The sequence below is a fragment of the Ictidomys tridecemlineatus genome, chromosome 5 (genome assembly GCF_052094955.1).
Source record: "Ictidomys tridecemlineatus isolate mIctTri1 chromosome 5, mIctTri1.hap1, whole genome shotgun sequence".
NCBI classification, from domain to species: Eukaryota; Metazoa; Chordata; class Mammalia; order Rodentia; family Sciuridae; genus Ictidomys; species Ictidomys tridecemlineatus.
In genome coordinates this window covers 109,697,676-109,722,130 of record NC_135481.1, presented here as the reverse complement: position 1 = coordinate 109,722,130, position 24,455 = coordinate 109,697,676, and the positions used below count along the sequence as shown (strand labels likewise).

Sequence of the window (24,455 nt, the reverse complement as noted above, 5' to 3'; positions counted from 1 at the left end):
AAAATTCCTTTGATAAGAGACAAGGGGGCACCCTGCTTGCACAGGGGTGCCTGGGATGTTGTTTCATTGTACTCAGCCACCCAGTCACTCAGGCTATTACAGCCATGGTCCCAGGAGGCTTGACTACTGCTCAAGATGGTGGCAGATCTAGGTGTCGACCACATGGTGCTGGTTCATCAGGAATGTAAGATGTTGGAGTCAGGGGGTCATGGAAGCTTCCACCAAGACTTCAAAGGAATACCTGTGAGGCCAAAGTGTAGCAACATCAGAGTCCCTACAAGCTGTCCTTGAAAGAATGATGAGTGAAGCTCTAAAGGTGAAGCCAAAGCTGGAACTAAGACACCAGAGTTAAGATTCCAATAATGTAGACTACAGAAGAAAGGTGCAGGAATCAGAGACAAACCAAGAGAGAGGCCATGTAGGCTGCAACCAGTAAGACCAGAGGGGCAGAGCTACTCAAGTCCTTTGGAAAGACTTCAAAATGCCATATACCCCAGAGGCTGGCTATTGAGCTATAGGACTTGCTTGCCCAGCTGGATTTTGATCTTGCTTTGATCTCATCCCTTCATTCTATGCCTCTCTCTTTTGGAATGAAAATATTTATTCTGTGTCATTAAACATTGGATGTTTGTAGCTTGCTTTTGATCTTTACTCTCACAGCTAGTCTGTGCTTTGAGTCTCAGATGAGATTTTGGACTTGGACTTTTGGGCAATACTAAACTGTTTAAACTAGGGGATTCTTGGAAATGGATTAAATGTATTTTACGTTGTGAGATAGACACAAGATTTGGGGGGCCAGGGGCAGAATGTTATAGTTTAGACATGAGGTGTCTCCAAAAGTTCATGTGTGAGACAACAAAAGAATGTTCAAAGGTGAAATGATTAGATTGTGAGTACTATAACCGAACAATACATTAATGTGATATGGATTAATTGGGTGGCAACTTGTGACTAGAGGAGGTAGGTCACTGGGGGTGTGCCTTTCAGGTATAGATTTTGTCCATGGTTAACAGAGCGCTCTCTCTGCTTCCTGATTGCCATGTGCTGAACTGCTTTTCTCCACTACACCATTTTGCTATAATGTTCTGCCTCACTTCAGACCCATAGTTATGCAGTCCATGGATTGAACTGAAACTGTGAGTCAAAATAAACTAAGTTTTCTTTTTAGGGTTTTTCGTCATAGCAATGCAAAGCTGATGCAAAACAGGTAGTAAACTCAATGATGTGAATTCTGGTTGAACAATTCATATCTATGAATTGAACACCTAAATCTTTAGCCATGGTGGAATGCAATTGCTAATAGTCCTTCTACAGAAATATTAAAAAAGAAGCCAAGAATTACACAAAAAATAATTTTGTTTTATAGCACCCATAGCTGCTGGTGCAGTGAAATTATGTCATTCTGCCATCACTCTGCCCTTAGCCATCCTGACTCATTCATTCCATCAGTGATCGCACTGAATTAACATAAATTCAAGACAAAAATCTCTCCATATCATCTAAGGAATATGGAATCATGTATTTTTGTTATGTAACTATTCCCTTATTATTCACTTTTACTAAAGTACACAATGCTCATTTAAAATGATAGCGGTTCTACTTACAGGAGAAACACTGAGACTCGATTCAACACAATGTTTCACAGCTCATACTAAGGAGGCCGTGCTGCCTACATTTGATCATCAGCTCTTACATTTATTAGTTTTATAATTTTTTGTTTGTGCCTCAGTTTCCTATTAGTAAAATGGGAATAATAACAGGACTGCATAGGACCACAGAGGGAATGAAATTAATGAATTCACATAAAGTGCTTAGCGTCATGTCCAGGGTATTCAACATCCTCACTAAATGTTAGCCATTGTTATTAGCTCTTATTTTAAATGAAATAAGAATTGACTTGCATGTAATTTGAATTTAAATACTAAATATCATATTAGATGACTTGATAGTGGTTGAGGAAATTTTTAGAGCGCTAAATAAGCATGTTACATATCATTGAGATCCAAGAAAATTTCAAGTCTGAAGTAGAGAAGCAAGTTGTTGGTTCTGGTTGTGACTGTGCCACCAACCAGCTGTGTGACTCGCTCAGGTCCCCCCTGCCTTTATGTGTTCTACTAGGGACTTTGCTCACATTCTCTGAAGCTCTTTCTGGTCTTTTATCCATCTGCAGGTCCTTGTATTCAATTTATTTGTTATTGCTTCTGTCAGCTAAGGAGTACTATTTACACAAATCTGAACATACTGCAAATATAAGTGATTTAACACATTTCCTCATGTGAACACTTTAATGAGACTTCCACTAAATAAGACTGAGAAAAGTTCCAGTACTTTCCTAGGACTTCATAATACTGTGGTAGTGGGATATAGCCTTTCCTGGGATTGAATACAGGCGGGACTCCTAGTATTGTGGCTCTTATTTCTAATCCTGATAGTCTTATCTTAATATGATATCCCATAAATAGCCTTTTAGGAAAAAACAAAATTAGTGGCACATCATTTAAATAAGACTTTAAATACTGACTTTCTGTATAAGATTATCTGAACTTTTAAAAAACTTGTTTCATCTGAGATGAATAAAATGAAAACTCATGGAAAATGACAAAATTACGGTGTTTTATATACTGATTTATTTTAAAGCATAATATATATGTACAATATATATCACAAAGTACCTGATAAAAAATAGTTTGAAATACAATTTTAAGCTCCAAATAAAGTCTCTACTTAGGATAAATACACATATTATTAACCATAAAAGTATAGTTTTAAAGGCAGATTTCAGACCATTTAAGCCATACAATGGCTAATGCTTAAGGACTTTAAAAATGTATATTTATAAAAATGTGAGGAAATGCATCAAAACGTTTGGAAAATATATAAACATTTACCATATAATGCATTATACCTAGAAATGCTTAAATCTGATAATTTATAATATTACCTTACAAAATTATTATTATAAAGTATTCATTATACATTCTGGTATAAACTCTGGTCAAAGTCTGCGACTCTTATTCAAATACAGACTTCACTAGGCCTGTATAATTTATATTACATTCAGATACATACATACATACATAGTACTTTTTCCCCGTGTGTAATGTCTCTTCATAAAAATATATTTGGGCTAAGAACAATCAGAGCATAGCAAAATGCAGCTTTAATTGTTTAATTAAATGTTGTGTATCCACATGATCAGGAAATGCTGCTTCAGACTTCTGAGCAGCAATATAACTTCTCTGTAGATCTCCAATCTGTAAAAAATGCCATAAGAAGAGCAGTATGAGACCAGAAAAAAAAATAAATATGGAAGGGGGCGGGGGAAGACATCCTGTCTGCATGCTGTAGAAACTCAAAGGGTCCTTAATAGCAAATTACTCACATATGCCACTTAAATTTTAGAACTCTCTCACCTGGATTATAATTCCATTTTGAGGAATTTGAGAAAGATAAAATAACCAATTATATAAATAATTTATGCTCCATTACAGCAATCTAGTTATGAATTCAGAAACCCTTGTTCCTTTCCCTGTCATTGATAGTACTATAAATATAAAATAACATTCGTATGCCCAAACAACCAGTTTTATACAGCTAAGGAAAAACTATAATGTACCACAAATACATATTTTCATTAGGGTATTATCTTTTAAATAGAAAATTCAAGTAAAAATTATTATATTTAAGACATAATAATATGCCTCTGAGAGGTTTTAAATAGTGCTAACAATAATATTGGCAAGATGTATGGTTTTAAAAGTTTACAAAAAAGAAAAAAGTTCATTTTCAATAAACTCTGTTAAAGTCCAGCCCAAAGAAAAACACAAAAATATGCTACTGGAATTTGTCTCAATGTATCGTGATACATGTATTCACCTCTAAAATGACAACTTTTGGATATAAGCACATGAAAAATCTAGATAGTTCAACTCTGGTAGTTTTGGGGGTAACATATATATGTATTAAAAAGGAACTGTTTCCTTTTAAAAATCATAACATTTCTTTCTAATATACTATTTTCTCTTACAGAAATATAGTCTTCTGTTTAAAGAAACACCTTGAGATGTGAATTATTACAATGCACTGATATTCCTGACAGCAAATAATCAAGTCTTCTCTGTGGCTTAATTAAGCAGCAGCACAGTGCAGTGAAATACCTGGGCACCACTGGAGCTGGGTGTGAATCTGAAACCTGCCACCTCATGTAACTGGGGGTAGGAGGCTCTTAACCTCCATGAGGCTTGGGCTGCATTAGAACATAAGCTTCATAGGATAAATTTACTCATTGCTACATCCTCTACTTCAATGACAGGGCCTGATAAATAGCAGAGGCTTTAATAAGTGAAACATCGGTTGCATGAGAAAATGAGTAAGTAAGGATACTGCACATAGGGGATGGGGGAATTTGAGAATTGTATGTAAAGCACCTTGAACAGTGGCTGGTAAACATCAATCACTCAAAACATTTCAACACATCAACGACAGCTTATTCTATTTTCAAAACAGAAATGAGTATGCATGGCTTCATATTTATATTATTAAAAAAACAAATATTTTTACATCTTTGGTCAATAAAGACTCTTATTTACATCACAAACATTTTTATCCATTTCCTCATTCTCAAGACTGATTTACCTTCCACATTAAAGGAGAGTAAGTAATAGGTAAGATATGCCTTTTGTTGGTTTTCATTTTATTAAAAATGGTACATAATTTCTTTTAGCTTTTGGATTTCACTGATTGCCAACACAGCTGCATTCTCCATATTGTCCATAATTAATATCTCTAATATTCCTAATTTTATAGCAATCATATCAGGACTTGGTGGCAATATGATTGACAAATAATATAAAAGAATTCCTTGCTGTAAAAGCCTTCTACAAATACCTCCCAAACTAAGAATTACTATGGTATTTCTTCAATGATTAAATATTACATTTTAAAGTATAAAAGATTTTATGCTTTAAAAAGCAATGCTTTAAAAAGCAATTTATAATGGTGTGTAGTCAATATCCAAAGAAAAATTAAAGCTTATTAAGTGAAGATGTTTGTGTATATAAATAAGAACTTAAAAAATTCATTTCTTCCAAACTGAAAAATCAATCTTCTGTTCAGGAACATAAGGTTATAATTTTCTTGTTTATTGTAATTTTTTTAAACCTAAAGTCAAGAAATATTGTATAACATAATAAATTAATAAAGAGAATACCTTATCAGATATTGTTGCAAAATTAAAATGGGGTTCATACATATGAGGTGCTAAAGTTGACGCAGTTTGCAAAAGTGCCCTTGCCTGTGAAAAAAAAGGAAAAAAAAGGCATATAAGCATACAGCAGTTCTGTATCTGTGATTTCTATTGGTAAAAGAAGCCTTTACTGGGATAGGACCTTAATAAACATGGTGCTGGAGAAATACAGATGTCATTCCTCATGAAATACAGAGACTTTTATTGAAATATAATTAACTACTGATGTCATACAAAATTATGTTAACAGTAAACTTTTCAAGAGAGAAAATAAGAGAACTGAAAATTTAGAGCAGATTTAAACCTATTTGAGAACCATTGTCTCATACCATTTCCATTTCAGTTTGACATACAACTTAAAATGTAATCTCAAGGCTTTAAAAAGTCTTCTCAATCCAGGTTTTGTTGGTGGTAACTGATTTAACAGGCTCCAAGTATCTGTACCCTAAGGCAATAACAACAACAAAAAGACCAAGAATCATAATGAATTTCAAAGCCCACAGCCTTGTGCTGGATGACAGTGAGTGAGCCTTTATGGTGCTGCTAACAAGTTTTCTAGCAATGAAAGATGATAAGCTTTCTGTTCTCTAAAGTATGCAAAACACAAGATTCACATTTTTTGTCCCTTACAGAATCACATATTGCAGAGAGCAGAGTGGCACATGATGCTCATACATGCATCGTTAACACTTATAAACCACTCAGTGACACTCTAACTTGTAGCTAAATCCAAAAACCCATATCCATGACCTGCCAACAAATTCATGTATTTTTTTAAATGGAAAATAAGAGGATATCAGTTCACATAGGGTGCTGGATAGTAATTTTCTAAATAATGAAGTGGGGTTAGTATAAAATCTTTTACCAGAACATTTCAAATTAATTGTATCCTTGAGAAAATACAGTAAGTAGGAAGGAAAGACAATGACCAAGATGGGGGCAGAGACAATCACAGGAAGTACTTGCCTAACATGAACATGGGCCAAGTTCCAATAGAAAGCGTGCCACTTGAGAATAATGCTTATAAAATACAAATCCATCTTGTTTATTTTGGGAGCATTTATGAAATAATGCTTCAGTCCTTGGTATTTTTGTCATTGTGCTCTGAAGAGCAGGTTTGTGTCCCACGTTTACAGCTCATCATGTCTGTGACCTGAGTAAAGTTACTTACACTCAAATCTCTATGTCCTCCTCTCTAAAGTGGTGGAGTAAGATTTACCCTTAATAACCATGAATATTGTAGGAGTATATTTTGCATTGTAAACTTTTTTATATATGTAAATAATAGTTCAACTGATTAAGCACAGATCACGTGCTCAAATCCACCCACCACTGTGCCAAGTGCTTTATATGCATGATCTAATCATCACAGAAGCACCTTTGGGTAGGCATTATTATTACTTTACTTTTAAAGATCATCCATTTGTTTCACAAATACTGACTAAGCACACAACAGGGGCTGGGCATTTCCTAATGCTGAGAACACACCAGTGACTCATCAGGTAGGGTTCCTCTTTCATGAAGTCTACATTCTACATGTAAAGTAGGACAGTATCTGGTGTAATGAGAAGCACTGTGAAGTAAAAAATGAAAAGTAGGAAATATTCTAGCCCCCGAGGGTTCCTTTCGATGGTGTTTGAGATGGCCTTTCTAAGGAAGTGGCATTTAAGACCTGAGTGACAAAAAGAAATGTCACTGTAAGACCTAAGGGAAGAACATTCCAGAGGCCCTAAAAGAAGACAGAGCATTGCATATCTGCAGAACATCGAGGCAGCCAACATGCCTGGAAGTTAGTGGAAAAGGAGAGGCCAAGGACATGGTCTGAGAGAAGGCAGAGGCCAGTTTATGTGGAGTCTCACAGGTTCAGATTAGCAAGCCAGATTTTTTTTTTTTCCAAATTCAGGAGAAATAACTGGAGAATCTTATGCAAAAAAGTAGTAATAAAATAATATTGTTTAATAAAAAATCATGTGGGCTGCTCTGACGAGGATGAATCATAGGGTACATTTACTTGCTGATGTAAGTGGGGGAAAAGACCAGCCAGGAGGCTCTTGTAGTTGTCCTGGCAAGAGATGGCAGCAGGGTGGGGAACAGAAGCCAGGTTCAGGATGGGACTTTTAGGCAGGACTGACAGGACCTGCTGAATATGATGTGGGTGTGAGGGGGCACAAGGAAGAAAAGAGGTGTCAAGGTTGGCTCCCAGGATTCGGACAGGAACAGCTAGATGGTGGGTCAGGGTGGTGAATCATAGAACAGTTCACTAACACAGGGAAGACCATGAAGGGACATGTTGTCCTAATAAAATGAAATGATCTATTTTGGACTCAGAAAGGAAGTAACTTGCCCAGGGTCACACAGCTAATACATGAGAGAGCTGAAATTCAAATCCAGGCCTACTAGACTCTAGAGTTCATTTTAAAATTACATAATAATAGCCACAAATGATGGCTGTTCTGTGAAGAAAGCAGACTGACTGTCGCTCCCTGACCTGTTCAACATGGCCCTTCCGCATCTCCAGCACAGCCAGGTTGTTGTAGGCCTCAGCATGGTTGTTGTTGTTGACCAGAGCCAGCCTGAAGCACTGATGGGCCAAATTCGTATCACCTATTCCCTGGAAAGAGAAGCACACGTTCACATGTCTGAGTACACATGCTTCCTCTTGCCACCTTCTCCCTTTCTTCCTCTATAAATCTTCCCCAAGACATAGAAAAAACAACACACACTGATCAGAGGGGTCACATGTAAATTCTGTGTAAGTGGAAAATGAGCTATAGTGACTTCCAGAAATCTCTCAAATTCTACATGAGACCATCATCACACTTAGATTTATAATAAACACCTGAAAATTTCTTCAAACTAACTCATGCCTACACTTTTTATTACAGAAATTGTATCAAAAGACAACCTACCACAGCTATATGTCCCAAGTTGTACCAGACGTCAGCTGTCTCTTCTTCATTTTCAGCCAAAGAAAGGGCACGTTCAAATGAGGTCAGAGTCATATCATACTGCTGGGCATAGAAGCAGCACAGCCCCAGATTGTTAAAAAGCTGGCAATTATAAACGCCCATCTGCAGGAGTCGCCTTTTCAAACAGCACAAAGAAAAGTTGTGTCACACCAAATTTATCAATGCTAAGACTTCTTTTACAAAGTTAGAAATGAATTAACCTTATAACTAGTAATACCCCCACAAAGATTAGAAATGAAAGGTATTATTGTAAGTGAAAAATAATGTTTAAAACAAATATAAAAGCACAGCTTTCATAATAGTTAAAACGACTTCTCTCTATATATTTTTCCCCAAAAGCTTTGTTAGAGAACAAAAATAAGAAATAAATAGCCACATAAAGTAAAACCCACACATCTTTATAGAGCCTTGTTACCCACCAGCATTCACAAGACCTTCTAATCTAATTTGGAGACTATATTTTACCTCTAAGTTTTCAGTGTTGCATCCTATTTTTGGCCATCTGTATTTCATGGTTAAACTGGGCTCACTGACTTCCACTGAGGAAGCCATGACCATCAACAGACCACTACATTATCCACTTAGCTTTTCCACCGCAAATCAAGAACCCCATTTTGACTCTAGGCATTAAAAATCCTAAGTGAGAAAGGACAAGAAAATTCAAAGAAGCAAATGAACATCCAGTCCAGCTGCCCTGAGAAACCCATGACCCATTTTGAGGGTAGGGAGTTGGGTCAGCTGCACATGCACCGTGCAGCATGTGTATATTTTATGTTCTCAACATGTATTTGGAAAGAACCTTTGGCAGCTGCCAGTCATCTCTCCTTCATATTACCCAAGGGCTGAAGTCATAATTTAAAAATGAATTGTAGGCTGTGCACAGTGGCACACGCCCATAATCCCAGTGGCTCGGGAGACTAAGGCAGGAGGATCATGAATTCAAAGCCAGCCTCAGCAACTTAGTGAGGCCCTAAGCAACTCAACAAGACTCTGTCTCTAAATAAAAAATATAAAAATGGACTGGGGGTGTGGCTCAGTGGTTAAGTGCCCTTGAGTTCAATCCCTGGCACATATACACAAAAGAATTTTAGATGTCACATATAGGATAAAATAAGTATTAACTCAAAAGAGAACCAGTAGCATATTTTACTTAGACTTCGGAAAAAAATACTTGAAAAACAAATTGATAACATTTCACAAGCAGATGATTCTGTTTCAGGTCCTCATCAAGGTTCAGAACACGGAGTCCACTGTTCCTTGCAAATTTCTTCACTGTTTCTACTCTCCATATCTTTGTGATTCAGTGGTATTCACGGATGCAGTGATGATGAGAAGCATTTTAAGTAATTTAAATGCTATTGTTTGTTGATGAAATGGCTAACTTATACAGTGAGTCAAAAACACAATCATCTAGGTACGGTTCTTCAAAGTGCCAACATCTGAGCATTTTCAAATTATTGATTTTCCCTTTAATGCTCATAAAGCATCTGAGTAATGGAATTTTTAGATTTATATACACATTATAGTTCATTTATCTTCATTACTGTTTTGCCAATATTTCATGAAAGTAGTTCTACAGATTGAATGTAAAGCATACCTGTAAAACCGAAGAGCTATTTCTGGTTGATCAGAATAAAAGTGGTTGCTTCCAATGCAAGCAATGGCTTCCATGTGAGTATTATCTTGTTTTAAAACCTCTTTGTAGTATTCAGCTGCTGATGAACCATTGTTCATTTCCTGCTCAAGACAGAAGAGCAATACTGTATTAATATTGGACAAGAAATTTTTTGTCTCATCAATTTAAGTTTATTCATTCAGCAAACATTTACTGAGAGTCTGTCATGTGCTAGACTCTATTCTAAGCCCTAGGGACATGACAGGAATAAAAGATCAAGTCGGGCTGAGGTTGTGGCTCAGTAGTAGAGTGCTCGCCTAGCATGTGAGAGGCCCTGGATTCAATCCTCAGCACTACATAAAAATATATAAATAAATAAATAAATAAAATAAAGGTATTGTTTCTAGATACAACTAAAAAATAAAATATTTTTTTAAAAAAAAGATAAAGTCAATGTCCTTAAGGAGTTTACAGCTGGTAGAGAAGACAAACAAATAGATATATAATGTCAGGTAAGGATGAGTGATATGAGGAAAAACAAAACAGGGCAGGACTGAGGGAGGAAGGGAGGGAGGGAAGGAGGGAGGGTCATGCTTCAGAAGGGTGATCATCTTGAAGGAGAGGCTATTTGAACAGAGACCTAATAAAGTGAGGGTTTGGACCTGAGCACACCTGGGTGAAGCTCACTCAGGCAGAGAAACTAGCAAATATATGCTGCTGAGAGGGAGGCACTTAGAAAAACCACACAAATGCAGTGAGGCTGGAAAGAGGGAGAGCAGCACAGGAGACTAGAGAGGCTGTCAGGGCCTTTGTCAGGCATGGGAGGAGCTTCAGATGTTTTTCCTTCTAAATTGAGAGAAAGTTATTAGAGAATTAAAAGCAGAGGAGTGACATAATCATACTGTATTCACATTTTTAAAGAATAATTTGCCTGGTAAGCACAGGACAAATCCAAATAGGGAAGAGCAGCAGCAAGGAGACCAAGAATTCAGGAAAGAAATGATGGCAAACCAAAGTTCAGAAAAACATATACAATTAAAGCTGAAGCCATCTTCTACAGTTTTTATATATGCTTTCTAAATACTGATAATCATAAATGCATTTATTATTATTAGAATCATCATCATCATCATCATCATTTGTGAGATGGGGCCCAGGCTGGGCTGAGCTAATCTAGTATTATCAATGAATGCTACATATCTCAAATACACTCTCAAGGTCTAGTTCAGGTTCCACACCCTTCATTAAGATTAATTATGGTGTGCCCTCACTGCACAGGGCTCTCTTCCGCCTTTCAACTTACATGACATTTATCATGACTTATGCACTTATTCTTATTAGGATTCAATTTTTGTGAGATTTTAATCATATTTTATCAAATCTAAGCGAGTCCACCAATTCTAAGCAGCATCATACGATGCTTCTTTAAACGTAAGAATTTTTATTTGATACTCATTTTGACATTTTATTTGATACTCAGACCTAAACTGTATCCCCATATCATTCTTTTGCCTTCTTTATATGAAGTAGATATGCAAAGTAAGTTGGACGTAGTATTTCCTCATGTTCAGAGTCAGTCTTCTGACTCCCTTTCTGATCTGGTCATCCAGGCCCAGGATTTTCCACACAGTGTCTCACACTGGCAATACAGCTTTTCTTTCTTTTTTAAATTTTATTTTTACTGATGATTAATAATTGTGTGTTTATATGGGGTACAATGTGATCCTTTGATACGTGTATGCATTATGGAATGTACAAATCAGGCTAATTAACATATATGCATCATCTCATCTCCTCATTTCTTTGTGCATAGAACATTTAAAAGCTACTCGAAACATTTCTTAAAAGTGTGCCCCACTATGTCCCCAAGATTTTCTTCCAGGCTATGGACCCTCATTTTGCTGTACTGATGCCTGTGCTTTCTTGATCTTACCAGCAGGTGTCAACAAGAGCTTTCAGGCAACAAGTAGAAACAATTACCATGTTCACCAATTACCACGTTCACTATGATGCTGCCAAGAATAACTATCAAGTTCCCATATAAGCAGACTGTGACAACTACATGACAACTGCCACTTGGCCACAAACCATTAGAAGATGCTACCTACTCTAAGAGGCACCCCAATCTCAGAGATGTCAAAATGTGGAAAATATATGTTCTTTAGAATCTATAAAATTTGATAATTTCTTTGCAACCAAGACCATGTGGTGTACCTTTTCCTTAGTGCTAAATTTAGTGCTTCTAGATACTGGAAAATTAATAAATCATAATTAAACAACTTCCAAAATTGTCCGAATTTCTCATGTTTCCACAATAACAGAGGTTCTCAAACTTTTTGACCTTAAGATCCCTTCAAAGTCTTAAAAGTTGCTAGGAATCCCAAAATTTTGTTTATGAAGGTTATATTTGAAATGGAGAAAAAAAAGGTTACATTTGAAAATATTTATTAATTCATTCCATATAATATGTAATAAAACTATTAATATTCTTACAAAAATAATGGACTCTCCTGAATGGAGAAGGTTTGTAGGTTGTCCAATCACGTCTCCATACATGATAGATTTGCCAAACTGAGAGAGACTATTAAGTCCTTTGGTCAGAGATCTAATGCCACTCTGCCAATTCTGTTTTTATCAACAATAAAGTCAATGAATAAAGTTAACACCAAAAGTGAAAAAACAAGCTGCATATTAGAATGTATCAAATGATTCTGTTTATGGCTAAAACTTGTATAAACTGTATGTGTGCCTTTATATAAAGAAATAATTTTTCACTCTCAATGAAGTTAATGGTTTGTTTTCTATTTGTTTAAATCTCGTGGCTATCCCTCAGTTGGTTCTCAATTTGGAGGACTGATGGGCACAGAAATTAATGTATGTAATTTCAAGGAATTTTAGATTTGAAATTAGCAACTTCACATGTAGTTTTTCAATTAAATTTTATAAACATAAAATTGCCTATGCTAAATAAGTTTATATACTACAAAAGGGTACAAAATTAAAAGAAGCCCAAATCCTAGTTGACAGAAGCTGTTAATCGTTTCTTGAGTATCCTTTAAGAAATTTTGTTCATATAAAGACACATACAAAATCATTCTGTAGATTCCAATACACAGTTTAAATTAGTGTCGTGGCACTCTTTCTATATCAAAACATAGAAATTCACTTTATTACATTTTATATAAAGTAGATACTCTGTACAATACTCCATCAATACATACACCATAATTTATTTAACCAGTCCCCTTTTGATGAACCTTAGTTTATTTCCATTTCCCTTTAGAATACTTACATACTTGACTGATGGACAAAAATTAGTTTATGCAATTAATATTCTATAAAATCATTTGTATATATCTTTGTGTGCCTGTATGAAGAGACTCTTAAGCAAAATTCCTGGAAGTAAAATTGCCCATGCACTTTTTAAAGTGTCATGGCAGTTGCAAACAGCCTCCTAATGGGCTGTATCAAAGTACACTCCCACCAGCAATGCTCATGTGTGGAGCCTGTTCTCCACACCCTTGACACCACAGAACTTCTTCATCTCTGCCAACCCAATTAAGCGAAATACAGCATATCACTGTTGTTTTAGTCTTTATTTCTTTAATTATGACAGAGATTAGAAATTGAACACATCAGATATTTCTTTTTCTATGAGTTTCCAATTTACTTCCTTTGCCTGTTTTCTATGCTATCCTATCTTTTATCTTGTTATCAGTGGCATTTTATGCAGATATAACAGAATACCACCGACTGGTAATTTTAATGAACAGAAATTTATTTGGCTCTTGGTTCTGCAAGCTGAGAAGTCCCAAATCAAGGCTCCACATCTGGTGAGGGCTTTCTTGCTGCATCATAACATGGCAGAAGGCATCACAATGGGGCAGCATGGAGTGGTAGGGACCAGGCAGTCAGACAAAGGCCAAACTCATTCTTTTATCAGGAACCTACTTACAACAATAGCAATTAATCCATTCTTGAGGACATCCATCTTTGCCTAGTCACTTCTTAAAAGCCTCACCTCTCCACTGTTGTATGGGATTGTTTCTAACAAACTTTGAGGGGACACATTCAAACCTACAGTAGTACATGAGGGGGTTGGGTAGGAAACTGCCTGGATCTGGAGGCAGACATATGGCTCAAGGATCCCTGGGCACCAACTTTGCTTTCTCATTCCAGGTGACATGAGCCCATGCTGATATTGGCTTTAGTTCAAAAACCAGAAAAGTCCTGACTTCATAAACACACATGGAACATACATGGATCAATTAAGTTCCTCCAGATGGATATCATCAAGCTCTAAGTATGAAAAGCTATTGGTGTAGTCAAAATGAAGCTAGAAGGGCTGGGGGCATAGTTTAGTGGTACTGTACTTGCCTAGCATGTTTGAAGTCCTGAGTTTGATCCCCAGCATCACAGGGGTGGGGGTGTGCAGGGTACATTGGGGGAGCTGGAGCTTGGCTGTTGTCTCATCTCTGGGAGGTGATTTCTCATCTTTAGGAAGGCTGACAAGAAAACAAAAGCCTATGGAAGAGCCACAAGATACATTGATCCAAAACTTCTCTGAGGAAGCATCTACTTTCCATAGTGTTTACATTCTTGATTAAATAAGCATATATGAGGGCATGTGTATGGACCTTTATTTATATGTGTATGAGATTTGTAAAAAGGTAAAATAAAACCAAAGTTTGGCTTTATTTAACTTTTTGTTTTTGCTATTTAGTAAACTTAACTTTTATTTTCTCAAACTTATCAGTCTCTCCTAATTAAGTCTTTCTGATTGTCATGTTTAAAAAACTCCCTCATTCCAACTTATACAAATAATGCATCTGTTTTTTCTTTTGGAACTTTCACAGTTTCACTTTTTGAAATTTTAACTTTTTCTTCCTGTTGTTTGCTTTGTTTCATTTCGTTGTTGTTGTTGTTGTTGTTGTTTGTTGGTTGGTTGGTACTGGGGATTGAATCAGGAGTGCCCTATCACTGAATTACATTCCTAATCCTTTTTCAAATTTATTTAAAATTTTTTAACTCACTAAGTTGCTCAGGATGGGCAGGAGCTTAAGATTTCTTGCATCAGCCTCCCAAATTGCTGGGATTACACCCACACACCACCCACACACTTAGAAGTAGTAATGGATTTTTTTAGTAAAAGAAATCATTACTCGTCCACTGTAATTTTAAACTATTTAATAATCCAATAATCCACCTGGCTTCTTAGGCAATATTTATCACATCTTTAATTTTCACATGTATGAATAAATACAGACTATTTTGGTCCATTAACTTATTCCTGTATCAGAATTGTTTAAATTACACCAGATTTCATTAAGGTAGATTTAAAAATAACATTTTTAAGTATGTAAATGTTACTTCAAGTAAATGAGAAACTTAATACAATCTCAGTGGTTTTCTAGCAGTTATTTTTGAACCAATTCACAAAACACTATCTATCTATACTTAGGTCTTAATTATTTAAAGTGAAATTGCAAATAAGGAAATAAATGTTGCTCTGCTTCTCAAACTCTGTTATGCCTCAGAATCCCCCTAAGGAGCCTGTTAAAAATACAAATAAATACCTGAGTCTCCCTTTCCAGGACTTCTGATTAGTAGGAAGAGGATGGGTTGAACTTCTTACACATTCCCAGGTTAATTTTCACCCACAGTGAAGTTCAGAAAGCCACCAGAATAACCTTTTAAGAATTAGGTTTCTAATCTCAAACCCCTTTCAATAAAGAACAACTAAAATAAGGGCTGGTCTCTCAAACAAAATGCCTCAAGAAAAATTAAAACCACCAAAAAACAATTTAGCAAAGAGAAATCAATTTTTAACAGTATCTGTACAAAACAAGCAGTGAACCGAAGGCAGTACAACATGTTCATTTTAAAACAGGCAACATTTAAAAGATATAATACCAACATGAAAGTGGTAAATAAAAAAGAAGTGAACATAACGGAAGAGAATTCCCTCCAGAGAATAGCAAGACGCACATAATAAAAGTCCCTAAAGGCACTTGCAGTGTAGGTCACAAGACTACGGAACAAACTCCACTAACAAACTCCACTAATTAACTCTAAATCCATCCTCATGTAAGAGAAAAGAATCTGCTGGAAATCTGCCTTTGGTGTAGTCAGCTTCAGCAGAAAGGAAATGAACTGTGCACATCCAAGGGAAAATACTGCACCCAACTATTTCACATCTGTGCTTAGCCCTTGATCACCCTACCTACAGGACAATATATTGTCCCTGCAGTTAGGATGCTTCCCTTTCTAATTCCTTTTTCCTGAAGTTTAAACTCAACTCAGAACAGCAAAAGAAAGAGGCAGCTGATAAAGACTGCCCCAGAGCCACTCCCTATCCCAGCCATAGCAACAGTCACTATGACAGGCTTGGGAGAAATTCTTCTGAACAGCAACCACATGTTAAAGATGCAATTGTCCTGAAGCCCTTTCTGCTAGCACTCACTTTCTAAAAAGCAAGGTGTGAAAAAGGACTGAGAAGTACAAAAGGCAAAGCCAAAAGGTCCAAGGGTGCCAATGGCATCGGGAAATCACCAATGGAAGCAGCATGAATTTCACTGATTTCAAAAACTGATTCCATTTTATATCTTTTCTAAGCTTCTTGGTCAAAGCTTTGTTCATATTCAATAACTAAACAAAAATATTGATACAAGTATTTATATTGACTGATCCAAATCTCCTGTGTATCTATCTATCAAAATTATATCTATCAAAATTATACTTCAAAAGGAAAATACATTTTATTGGTAATTAAAAACAATATTTTTCATTTAAAAAGTAAAGTACACAATCATGGAAAATTTGGAAAGCATAAAAAAGAAATAAATGTCAATCCTACACTATAACCCAGATATACCAACTATTACAACCTACAACTCTTTTTTAGAAAAATTTTAAAATCTCATACCTAGCATTTTCTAGAAATGTAAAGAGAACTGAGGTGCATCTGTTCAGTATTGTACTGGAAGTTCTAAACATAATGATATATTTTTTAAAAGCAATAAGAATAACTGAAGAAACAAAACTGTATTTGCACACAATGATTAGTTTATTTACTTAGAATATCAAAGAGAATCTATGGACAAGGTCATAAAATTTAAATAGTAGAATCAAATCAACTTTTAAGAAGTAATACATTCACCAGAAATAATCAAATAGAAACTATAAGAGAAAAAAATAGGGACTCCATTCACAGTTATACCTGGGAATACATCTGTACACAAAAGCCCTGAATCTGCTATCCTTGGAAAGGCTCATGCCTAGGAACTCACTTGGTTCCCTACATCAGTATAAACTTTCTCCAAATAACATGAGCAGTTTGCTACACCCAAACTCTTGGTACAAGCAGTATGGTTTTTGCCGAATACCTGTTTACTTGTGGGAGTCTGGAACTCTGATTCTTGGTAGGCAGAAGTGTCTAAAAGATCAGTGCCCAACAGTAACATCATATACAGTCTCTTGTGTGCTTCCCTGCCATACAACATTTCTCAGAGTTATCACAGCTTACTACAAGAGGTGTCACCTGTGTGACTCCACTGGGAGACTCTTAGAAGCTGGTAACCAGTCATCCTCTGAACTTTGCCCCATTCATCTTCCCTTTTACTGATTTTGCTTTTGTATTCTTTTGTTCTAGTAAATCATAGCTGTGAATATAATTGTTTGCTGAGTCCTGGGAACCCTAGGAAATCATTGAATCTCAGTATGGTTTGGGGGACCCCCGCAACAGCCTCTTTCAGGGGATAGTTACAAAAACTTCCTGAAAAAAAAAATACCAATGCTTGAGAAAGGAAGAAAGGCAACGTATCTGCCCAGCCTCCACATATTCAAAGTAATTCCAGTCAACATGCCTATAAGGTATTTTTATTGTTCTTGTAAGTCAACCTTAAAACCAATATGGACTAGCAAAGAGTCAAAAAAAAAAAACTGTGAAGAAGAAAAACAAGGTGGTAGAATTTACCAATCTGATTTTAAGAATTAGGATAAAGCTGTAATAATTAGGTAGCAGGGAAGATAACTAAGTGAAACTTACCATAGAATAAGACAAAAAGACTCTAAAATTTATAACAATAAGGAAAAGTACAAAGACACTTCTGATAAAGATGAACCCTACCAGATGGTCAGTATCATACAGATATAAAAATTAAGCTGATACCATATTGGTACAAAGATGGACAAATAGGCCAAAGGAAAAGAGTAGAAAGACCCAATGTACCCCCACCATAAATGGGAAAAAATTATATTTGAGGTTACAGATTTTGGGGAAAAACTGATAAATGAGGTGAAATGAGGTGTGGTCCACAAGGAAAATAATTTAAATCAGTATCATGTACCATTCTCTATACTCTTCTGTGAATCTAAAATGCCTCATAATAAAAACAGCTTGACTAAATGCAGACACTAAAATCTCTTATTCTACCAGTGAATCACAGGTCAACAATCAAAATTTTATAAACTGTTCTTCCTAACCCCTATTTAGTTAGCACATAACCTCAATTTTATATCAACTTTTAAAATACTACGAACCTTACCTCATAGATCCTGGCAATTCCACAAAGCAGGCTTACTTCTCCTGGAAACTTATCTAAGCCTTGTTTGAAAAGATTTAAAGCAGTCACAGGTTGATCCAATGAGATGTAAACCTAAAATCCAGATACATTTCAATAAAAGAATCAGCTCTTAAAATAAGAGTATTTGTATAGCAAGTTTATAATTATTCATTAGTGACAACTTATCTTCTAGATATTAAGTAAAAAATTTTTTCAGAATTTCCAATAATGACAGCTTTATCTCCACATGTTGTACATAAAACATTCATTCATTCATTTCTCCACCAAGTACTAATTATAGGCTTATTGTTGTTACAGGGACTGAGCAGTAACTAGACAGGAAAGGATCCAGGGGAGATCATTCTATTAGAACAGACACGAGCTTGGTCATAAGCTGGCATTAAGGAACTAATTAGGAGGCTGAAGTTAAAGACGCAAGGGAAGGAGCGGATGACCCATGAAGCAAGGCCTGAGGAAACAACAGTAGAGAGAGTGGTTTTTGAGAAGACTCTTCCAAAGTAGAAGGAGACAGGTTTGTGAGGCATGGGGTGAGGGGGTTGAGTAAGTTAGCACTTGAGGGTGTCCACTTATTAGCAATTAGACAATTAGCATAGAAACACCTATACTTAATAGGAATTTCTAAAATAGAAAATTATGTTTTTAAGTATAGAAATATAATATTTTAATATTTGTCTTCATGATTTTACATCCAGTTTTTCTTAATGGTTAGGCTGTGCTTTGAACAAGGCCTAAAACTATTCATAATGTTTATTGCTAAAGTATGAGTAGAGGGATGGATATGAATAAAAACTGTAAAATTTTTATCTTACAAACTTCTGAATGGATTTTTAAAATATGATAAACAATACAATTAATATACTAATATAAAATATTTGATAAGATCTATTTTGAGGCAAGGTTTTGATAAATTCCCCAGGCTAGCCTCAAATTTGTAATCCTCCCACCTTAATCTCCCAAGTAACTGGGATTACAGGCAAATGCCACCATACCCAGCTTTAATTTTTAACTGACAAAAACTTTTAAAAACAATGTTGTTCCTACAATCTGGTTGACTTCTATTGTATAGCAAGCATTCTTTCATATAGTAAAGAAAACTAGGTTTACTCCTTGATAGTCATACAGGCAATAATGAACTTAAATAAACATGTAAAAAAATAAATAAAACCATGTACTTAACTATAATTTTAAAAAGTTTTTTTCAATTATGTGGCCAACAATTGTCAGTTAAGAAGTTAAGAAGATGACAGTCAAATAGTATAATCTGAGCCTTAATTTCAAGCTCTTCTCCAGAAAAGTTTACTATGATGCTTAGAAAGTTCTTTAAGAATTTAATATAAAAGATATAGAAGATAAATTTAGATACCAAAGAGCTCCAAACATTTTTGAAAACTACTGTAAACATACTAAAATCAGAACAGCAAATTCATATAGTAGAACTTTCATTTTCTCTTTAGTGTGCTTTTATTATCATATTTAGGAACCAGGAGCACTCCCTTTTACTTCTTGGTTTAATAAATTTTATTTTTCAAATACACAGTTGGCAGTTGGTTGCCCTTTTTCAAGCATCTTCACCAGCTGGAGAACTCCACCTTGGTATTTCTGGCATAAATTAACTCGGGCTCTGCGCTTTGAGACCAATTGGATGAGTCCTTTAACTGAGGCACTCCTGGCCAGGGAACCATGAATATTCAGTCTCTTAGAGACCACAGCTGGGCTTACAAGCTTATAGCTGGCAACTTCCTTACAGAATCTGAAGTTGTGTCAAACAAGACTAGGTTATTGAGCTTGTCCCAAACTTTGCCTTTGGACCACTTCTTTTTGGCCTCACCCTCAGATTAGTTCACTGGGTCTTTTTCTTGGCCAACTTTCTTCTTGTAGTCCTCGGTGGCATCCGAACCACCGTAGGCTGAGATATCATAAAAAAAGCTAGTGCTTCCTTTTGTAGCTTTTGAATCCTCTTTTCTGTACTTTTAATTTGAAAAATTCTTAAAGATAGAGCAAGATGTCATGACCACTACTATATCAAATGTTTTTCTTTCAAAGTAACCTTGATGAAGGTCAAGAAACTTTATCCCAGTATAATGTGAGTATACCTTAATTTGAAATGCTTGGGACCAGAAGTGTTTCAGATTTCAGATTTTTTTTAATTTAGAATATATGCATAATGTGATGAGCTGTCTTCGCGACAGAACCCAAGTCTAAATGTGAAATTAATTATATTTCATCTATACCCTGTACACATAGCCCGAGGATAATTTTACACAGTATTTTTAGTGTACTTGGATTTTGACTGTAGTACATCACGGGATGTTAGGTATGCAGTTTTCTGCTTGTGATATTCAAAAAGTATCAGATTTTGAAGCACTTCAGATTTCAGATTTTCATATTAGGAATGCTCAACCTGTATTGAAAATTCTAGGTGGTCCTTCACTTCTGCTGTGACTATGAGGAGCACAGTGTAGTAGTGGGTAGCCTCTGGAGTTCAACAGACCTGGGTTTGAATACTGGCTGTTAATAGTCCAACAACTCTGAAAAACTTACCCTCTTGAAGTCTCTTTTTCCTTAGGAGTACAAAGGAAATTATAAAACCTATTTTGCAAGATTATTGTAAGAATTAAATTAAATTTCGTATACAATGAACTTAATCCATTGACTTGCACTGAGTAGGTAGGTGCTCAATAAAGGGGAAGTAAGATTTTTATTTTTACAGTAGAGCTGAGTAATTAAGCACCTACATAAAAGCAGTCCCTGTACTCTACAATCTGCTCAAGCATGAGACAAATGTGTCATAGAAAAGAGCCCTCTCTGGGGCCTGTTACACACGGGTGGTGAGCTTATGATATTTTCTTCCATTCTAATGAGCAATATTCCAAGGGGGTTATCTTATTTTTCATGGCGATCAGTTTCTCTTGAGGTAGTTACCCTCCATGTTATTTTTCCCTTGCTATAAAGAAAAACAAGTTAAATCTGAACATATTAACTTGCCAACTACTCCTGAAGGAACTGGCAACTCTTTCCATGCAATGGCCAGAATTTTGAAAAGAAAGATTTCACTCAATATTTACTTACTTTTGCCAAATAGAGAAACGTATCTACCATTTCCTGCTGCTTCAGAGAGGATTTAAACTGTTTTTCTGCTTCACGATACATTCCTAACCTAAAAACAGTCATTAAAAAAAAAAATCAAACATTCAACTTAAAAATAAATACTATATCATTTTTCAAACACTGAGGATATAAATAGAGACAAATTCCATCTATATGAGTAAACATACGCCAAAGAAAATAGTGTTGCACTCACACATACGTTAACAAGAATGTTAACAGAGTTTAGCAAAAAGTTGCCTGTTTCCCATACTCACTGGCTATCTAATTGCCAAATGGTGTGTAAAGAGTCTGTCTGCAGCCTAGTCGCAGCAGGACTAAGAGATGCCAGTAAGCCAGGTCATATCAGTTCACTGCCCAAAGAGCTTATGATCAGATGAACATATGGCAAGTGACCTGAATAAATGCTTAGAGTCTCCATTTTCCTGGAAGAACTGAAAGATGATATTCCTTTGAAAACATCTTCTGCTCTAAGATCAGAGCCCATTTTTCAGTTATCCTGAAACTATTTTAATTCAAGCAATAATTTCTACTTGAGAAATACAGCTACACCATTTTATTATTCTAGTAATCTTTTTTCCCCTTTATTAGGTATTTGACACTGATTGTCCCAGTCTATGAATCTGAGATTTGCTCCTTGTCTAAATGAGACTGTCCTGACACCAGTGGCCACTCCTCTGCCTGGGAAACATGTTATTACCACTAAATCAGCCACTAACACTCACTCAGCTTTCACTCAGCCTGTTATTAACAGAACTACTAAACTTTCTCATAACTACTCATTCTTAGCCACCTAAGAACTTAGAGATGATAATGTTTTATTTTGTGAAATAAAATCAAAATGATGCACAATATATTCCAATGTGCTACTTTCATTCAAAGGCTTGAAAGAAGAGCTTTGATCATTTTTCATAACCTAAACCGTAGGCATTGGTATGGCTGATACCCAAATAGCTGTTGGAAGATGGGATTAAAGGGATTAAAGGTGACCCCAAAAGGCTAGCCTAAAGTCAGAAGACACGCAATGTAGCAAAAAGCCTCTACCTCTCAAAGGTTCCACAAATTTCACAAAGAGTATGTATAAAATGCAATCAAAGTGCTCTGAATTCTGAAAAACAATGTAATTTAGAATATAACATCAACTGAGCATGCAAGTTCTAATCATGTGACTCAAGTACAGTCATTAAATTCTGTAAGCGCCAGTTATCCATGAGAGTCCACATATTTTTATGAAGATTTTATGATTTTAAAGGATTACAATAAATGATTTTAAAGGATTACAATAAAAAGATACATGTAAAATAATAGGAAAACATAAATAGATTATTTTTAAGCAATAGAGATAGAAGGATAATCAAATTGAAAAACAAATAAATAGGGAACTAGAAATACTGAACTACATGGAAACCAAAGAAAGAAAATATATGGATCATTTTTTCATTACTGCACCCTTAAGAGATAATTTATACTAGAACTATCAGGAAGGAGTTTATTACATGGATTCTTGTGAAAAAAAAAAAAAGTGGAGTAGGCCATGCTCAAAGAAAGTCTAGGACTAATGAAAATACCAAGTTCATAAATCAGGCCAATATAAGAAAGTTACAGTCCAAAGAGATAGCTCCTTCCAGGGGCCAACCTCTTCTCTGATTTAATTCAACAAAATTGTCAAGCAACATCTGCATGCACATTTCAGAAAAGAGATGGAAAAATGAAGGAAATAAAACCAGGTTCTTAAAAGTAATGATAATCAAAGAGTAGTGGTAGGGAAACGTTTTTCTAGAAGTTAGTTAACTATGATGTAAGCACACAGGTGGGAAAGTACACAGTATGCTAAGGGAATATTGAGCAGTTGGTTTAATTGAGAAGGACACAATAATGGGAGTAATGAGAAACAGGGGCACACATGTAGACTGGGACCAAGATCATGATGCCACACTTCAAATTCAGAGTTCACTCTAGAAGTAACGAGCAGTTATTCAAGGAATCCAACAAGAGCTGTTTTTTCAAAAGAGTTACTCTCACTGGATTTAGGAAGGCCAGATGGGGCAAGAGCCTGGAGACAGACAACCCAGGAAAGAAGCTACAGTCAAGCAAATGACACTAAAGGCCAGAATTCAAGCACTCGCATGGGAATGAGTAGTAAGGGGGACTTTGAGAGCTACTGCAAAGGTAGAACCAGTATAGAACTTGATCAGGACAAGGGAGAGAAATCTATTTCAGACTTTATACCATAATCTATCCTTGGCCTCTCGGCCTGAAGTCAGAGGTCTGACTGGGCTCTCAGTGCATTCTACATTTGCTTCTCTCATAATAAGAACTATACTTATAACTATTAACTGTCTAAATCATTTGAAAGAAGAAACAATCTAATAAATCTTTGTGACCCCACTTAATGAGAGCAGTTTCTTATTAAATATTTTACAGAGTGAATGAATACCAAATACATAATAAAGATGAGCAAGTATTAAAGAACAGAGAACAATAATTTAATATGACAAGGTGTGCTCATTTAAATGCCAACATGAATGGGAGGCAGAAGAAATCAGAGTTGTGCTTTCCTTTAATTATTAAAGATTTCTGAAGGTTCTACTTAGAAGCTCAAGATTTCAAGAATGTCTTTAAGAACTGTATCCATAAGAGTTAAGTGTTTGGAAGGTCTAAATTACCTTTTGGCAGAAAGCACTTCTTCAACTAATAAAAGGAAAAAACACTTTAGAGTTCTGTGTGAGTTGCCTAAATGGAAAATAGTCTTAATTTCAAGAGCAGAACAATAAATCCTTTTTATTCCCTTTATATTCTTCTTTTCCCCATAGGTTTTAATGACAACTAAAGATTATAAATATTGCAGGGTATTCACAGTAACTGAACTCCACCTTGTTTTTGAACAAAAGAAGACATACTTACCTTTATGAAATACAATTGTTCATCTGTCTCTA

At 35.6% G+C, this 24,455-nt stretch overlaps 1 protein-coding gene across 5 annotated transcripts in view; it reads right to left on the bottom strand.

The window, feature by feature from the left end:
* Positions 1–2,604: 2,604 nt before the first annotated feature.
* Positions 2,605–24,455, bottom strand: part of Ttc8 (tetratricopeptide repeat domain 8) — a 48,300-nt gene continuing 26,449 nt past the window's right edge. For all 5 annotated transcript variants that reach the window (XM_021723835.3, XM_021723833.3, XM_005321311.5 and 2 more), the window contains 7 exons: positions 21,484–21,571; positions 18,376–18,486; positions 9,812–9,951; positions 8,155–8,329; positions 7,734–7,856; positions 5,210–5,293; positions 2,605–3,254 (listed from right to left, as the gene is read on the bottom strand). In XM_021723835.3, coding sequence (XP_021579510.2) covers positions 3,138–3,254; positions 5,210–5,293; positions 7,734–7,856; positions 8,155–8,329; positions 9,812–9,951; positions 18,376–18,486; positions 21,484–21,571 — 838 coding nt within the window. In that variant the 3' untranslated portion in view covers positions 2,605–3,137. The remainder of the gene's footprint in view (positions 3,255–5,209; positions 5,294–7,733; positions 7,857–8,154; positions 8,330–9,811; positions 9,952–18,375; positions 18,487–21,483; positions 21,572–24,455) is intronic.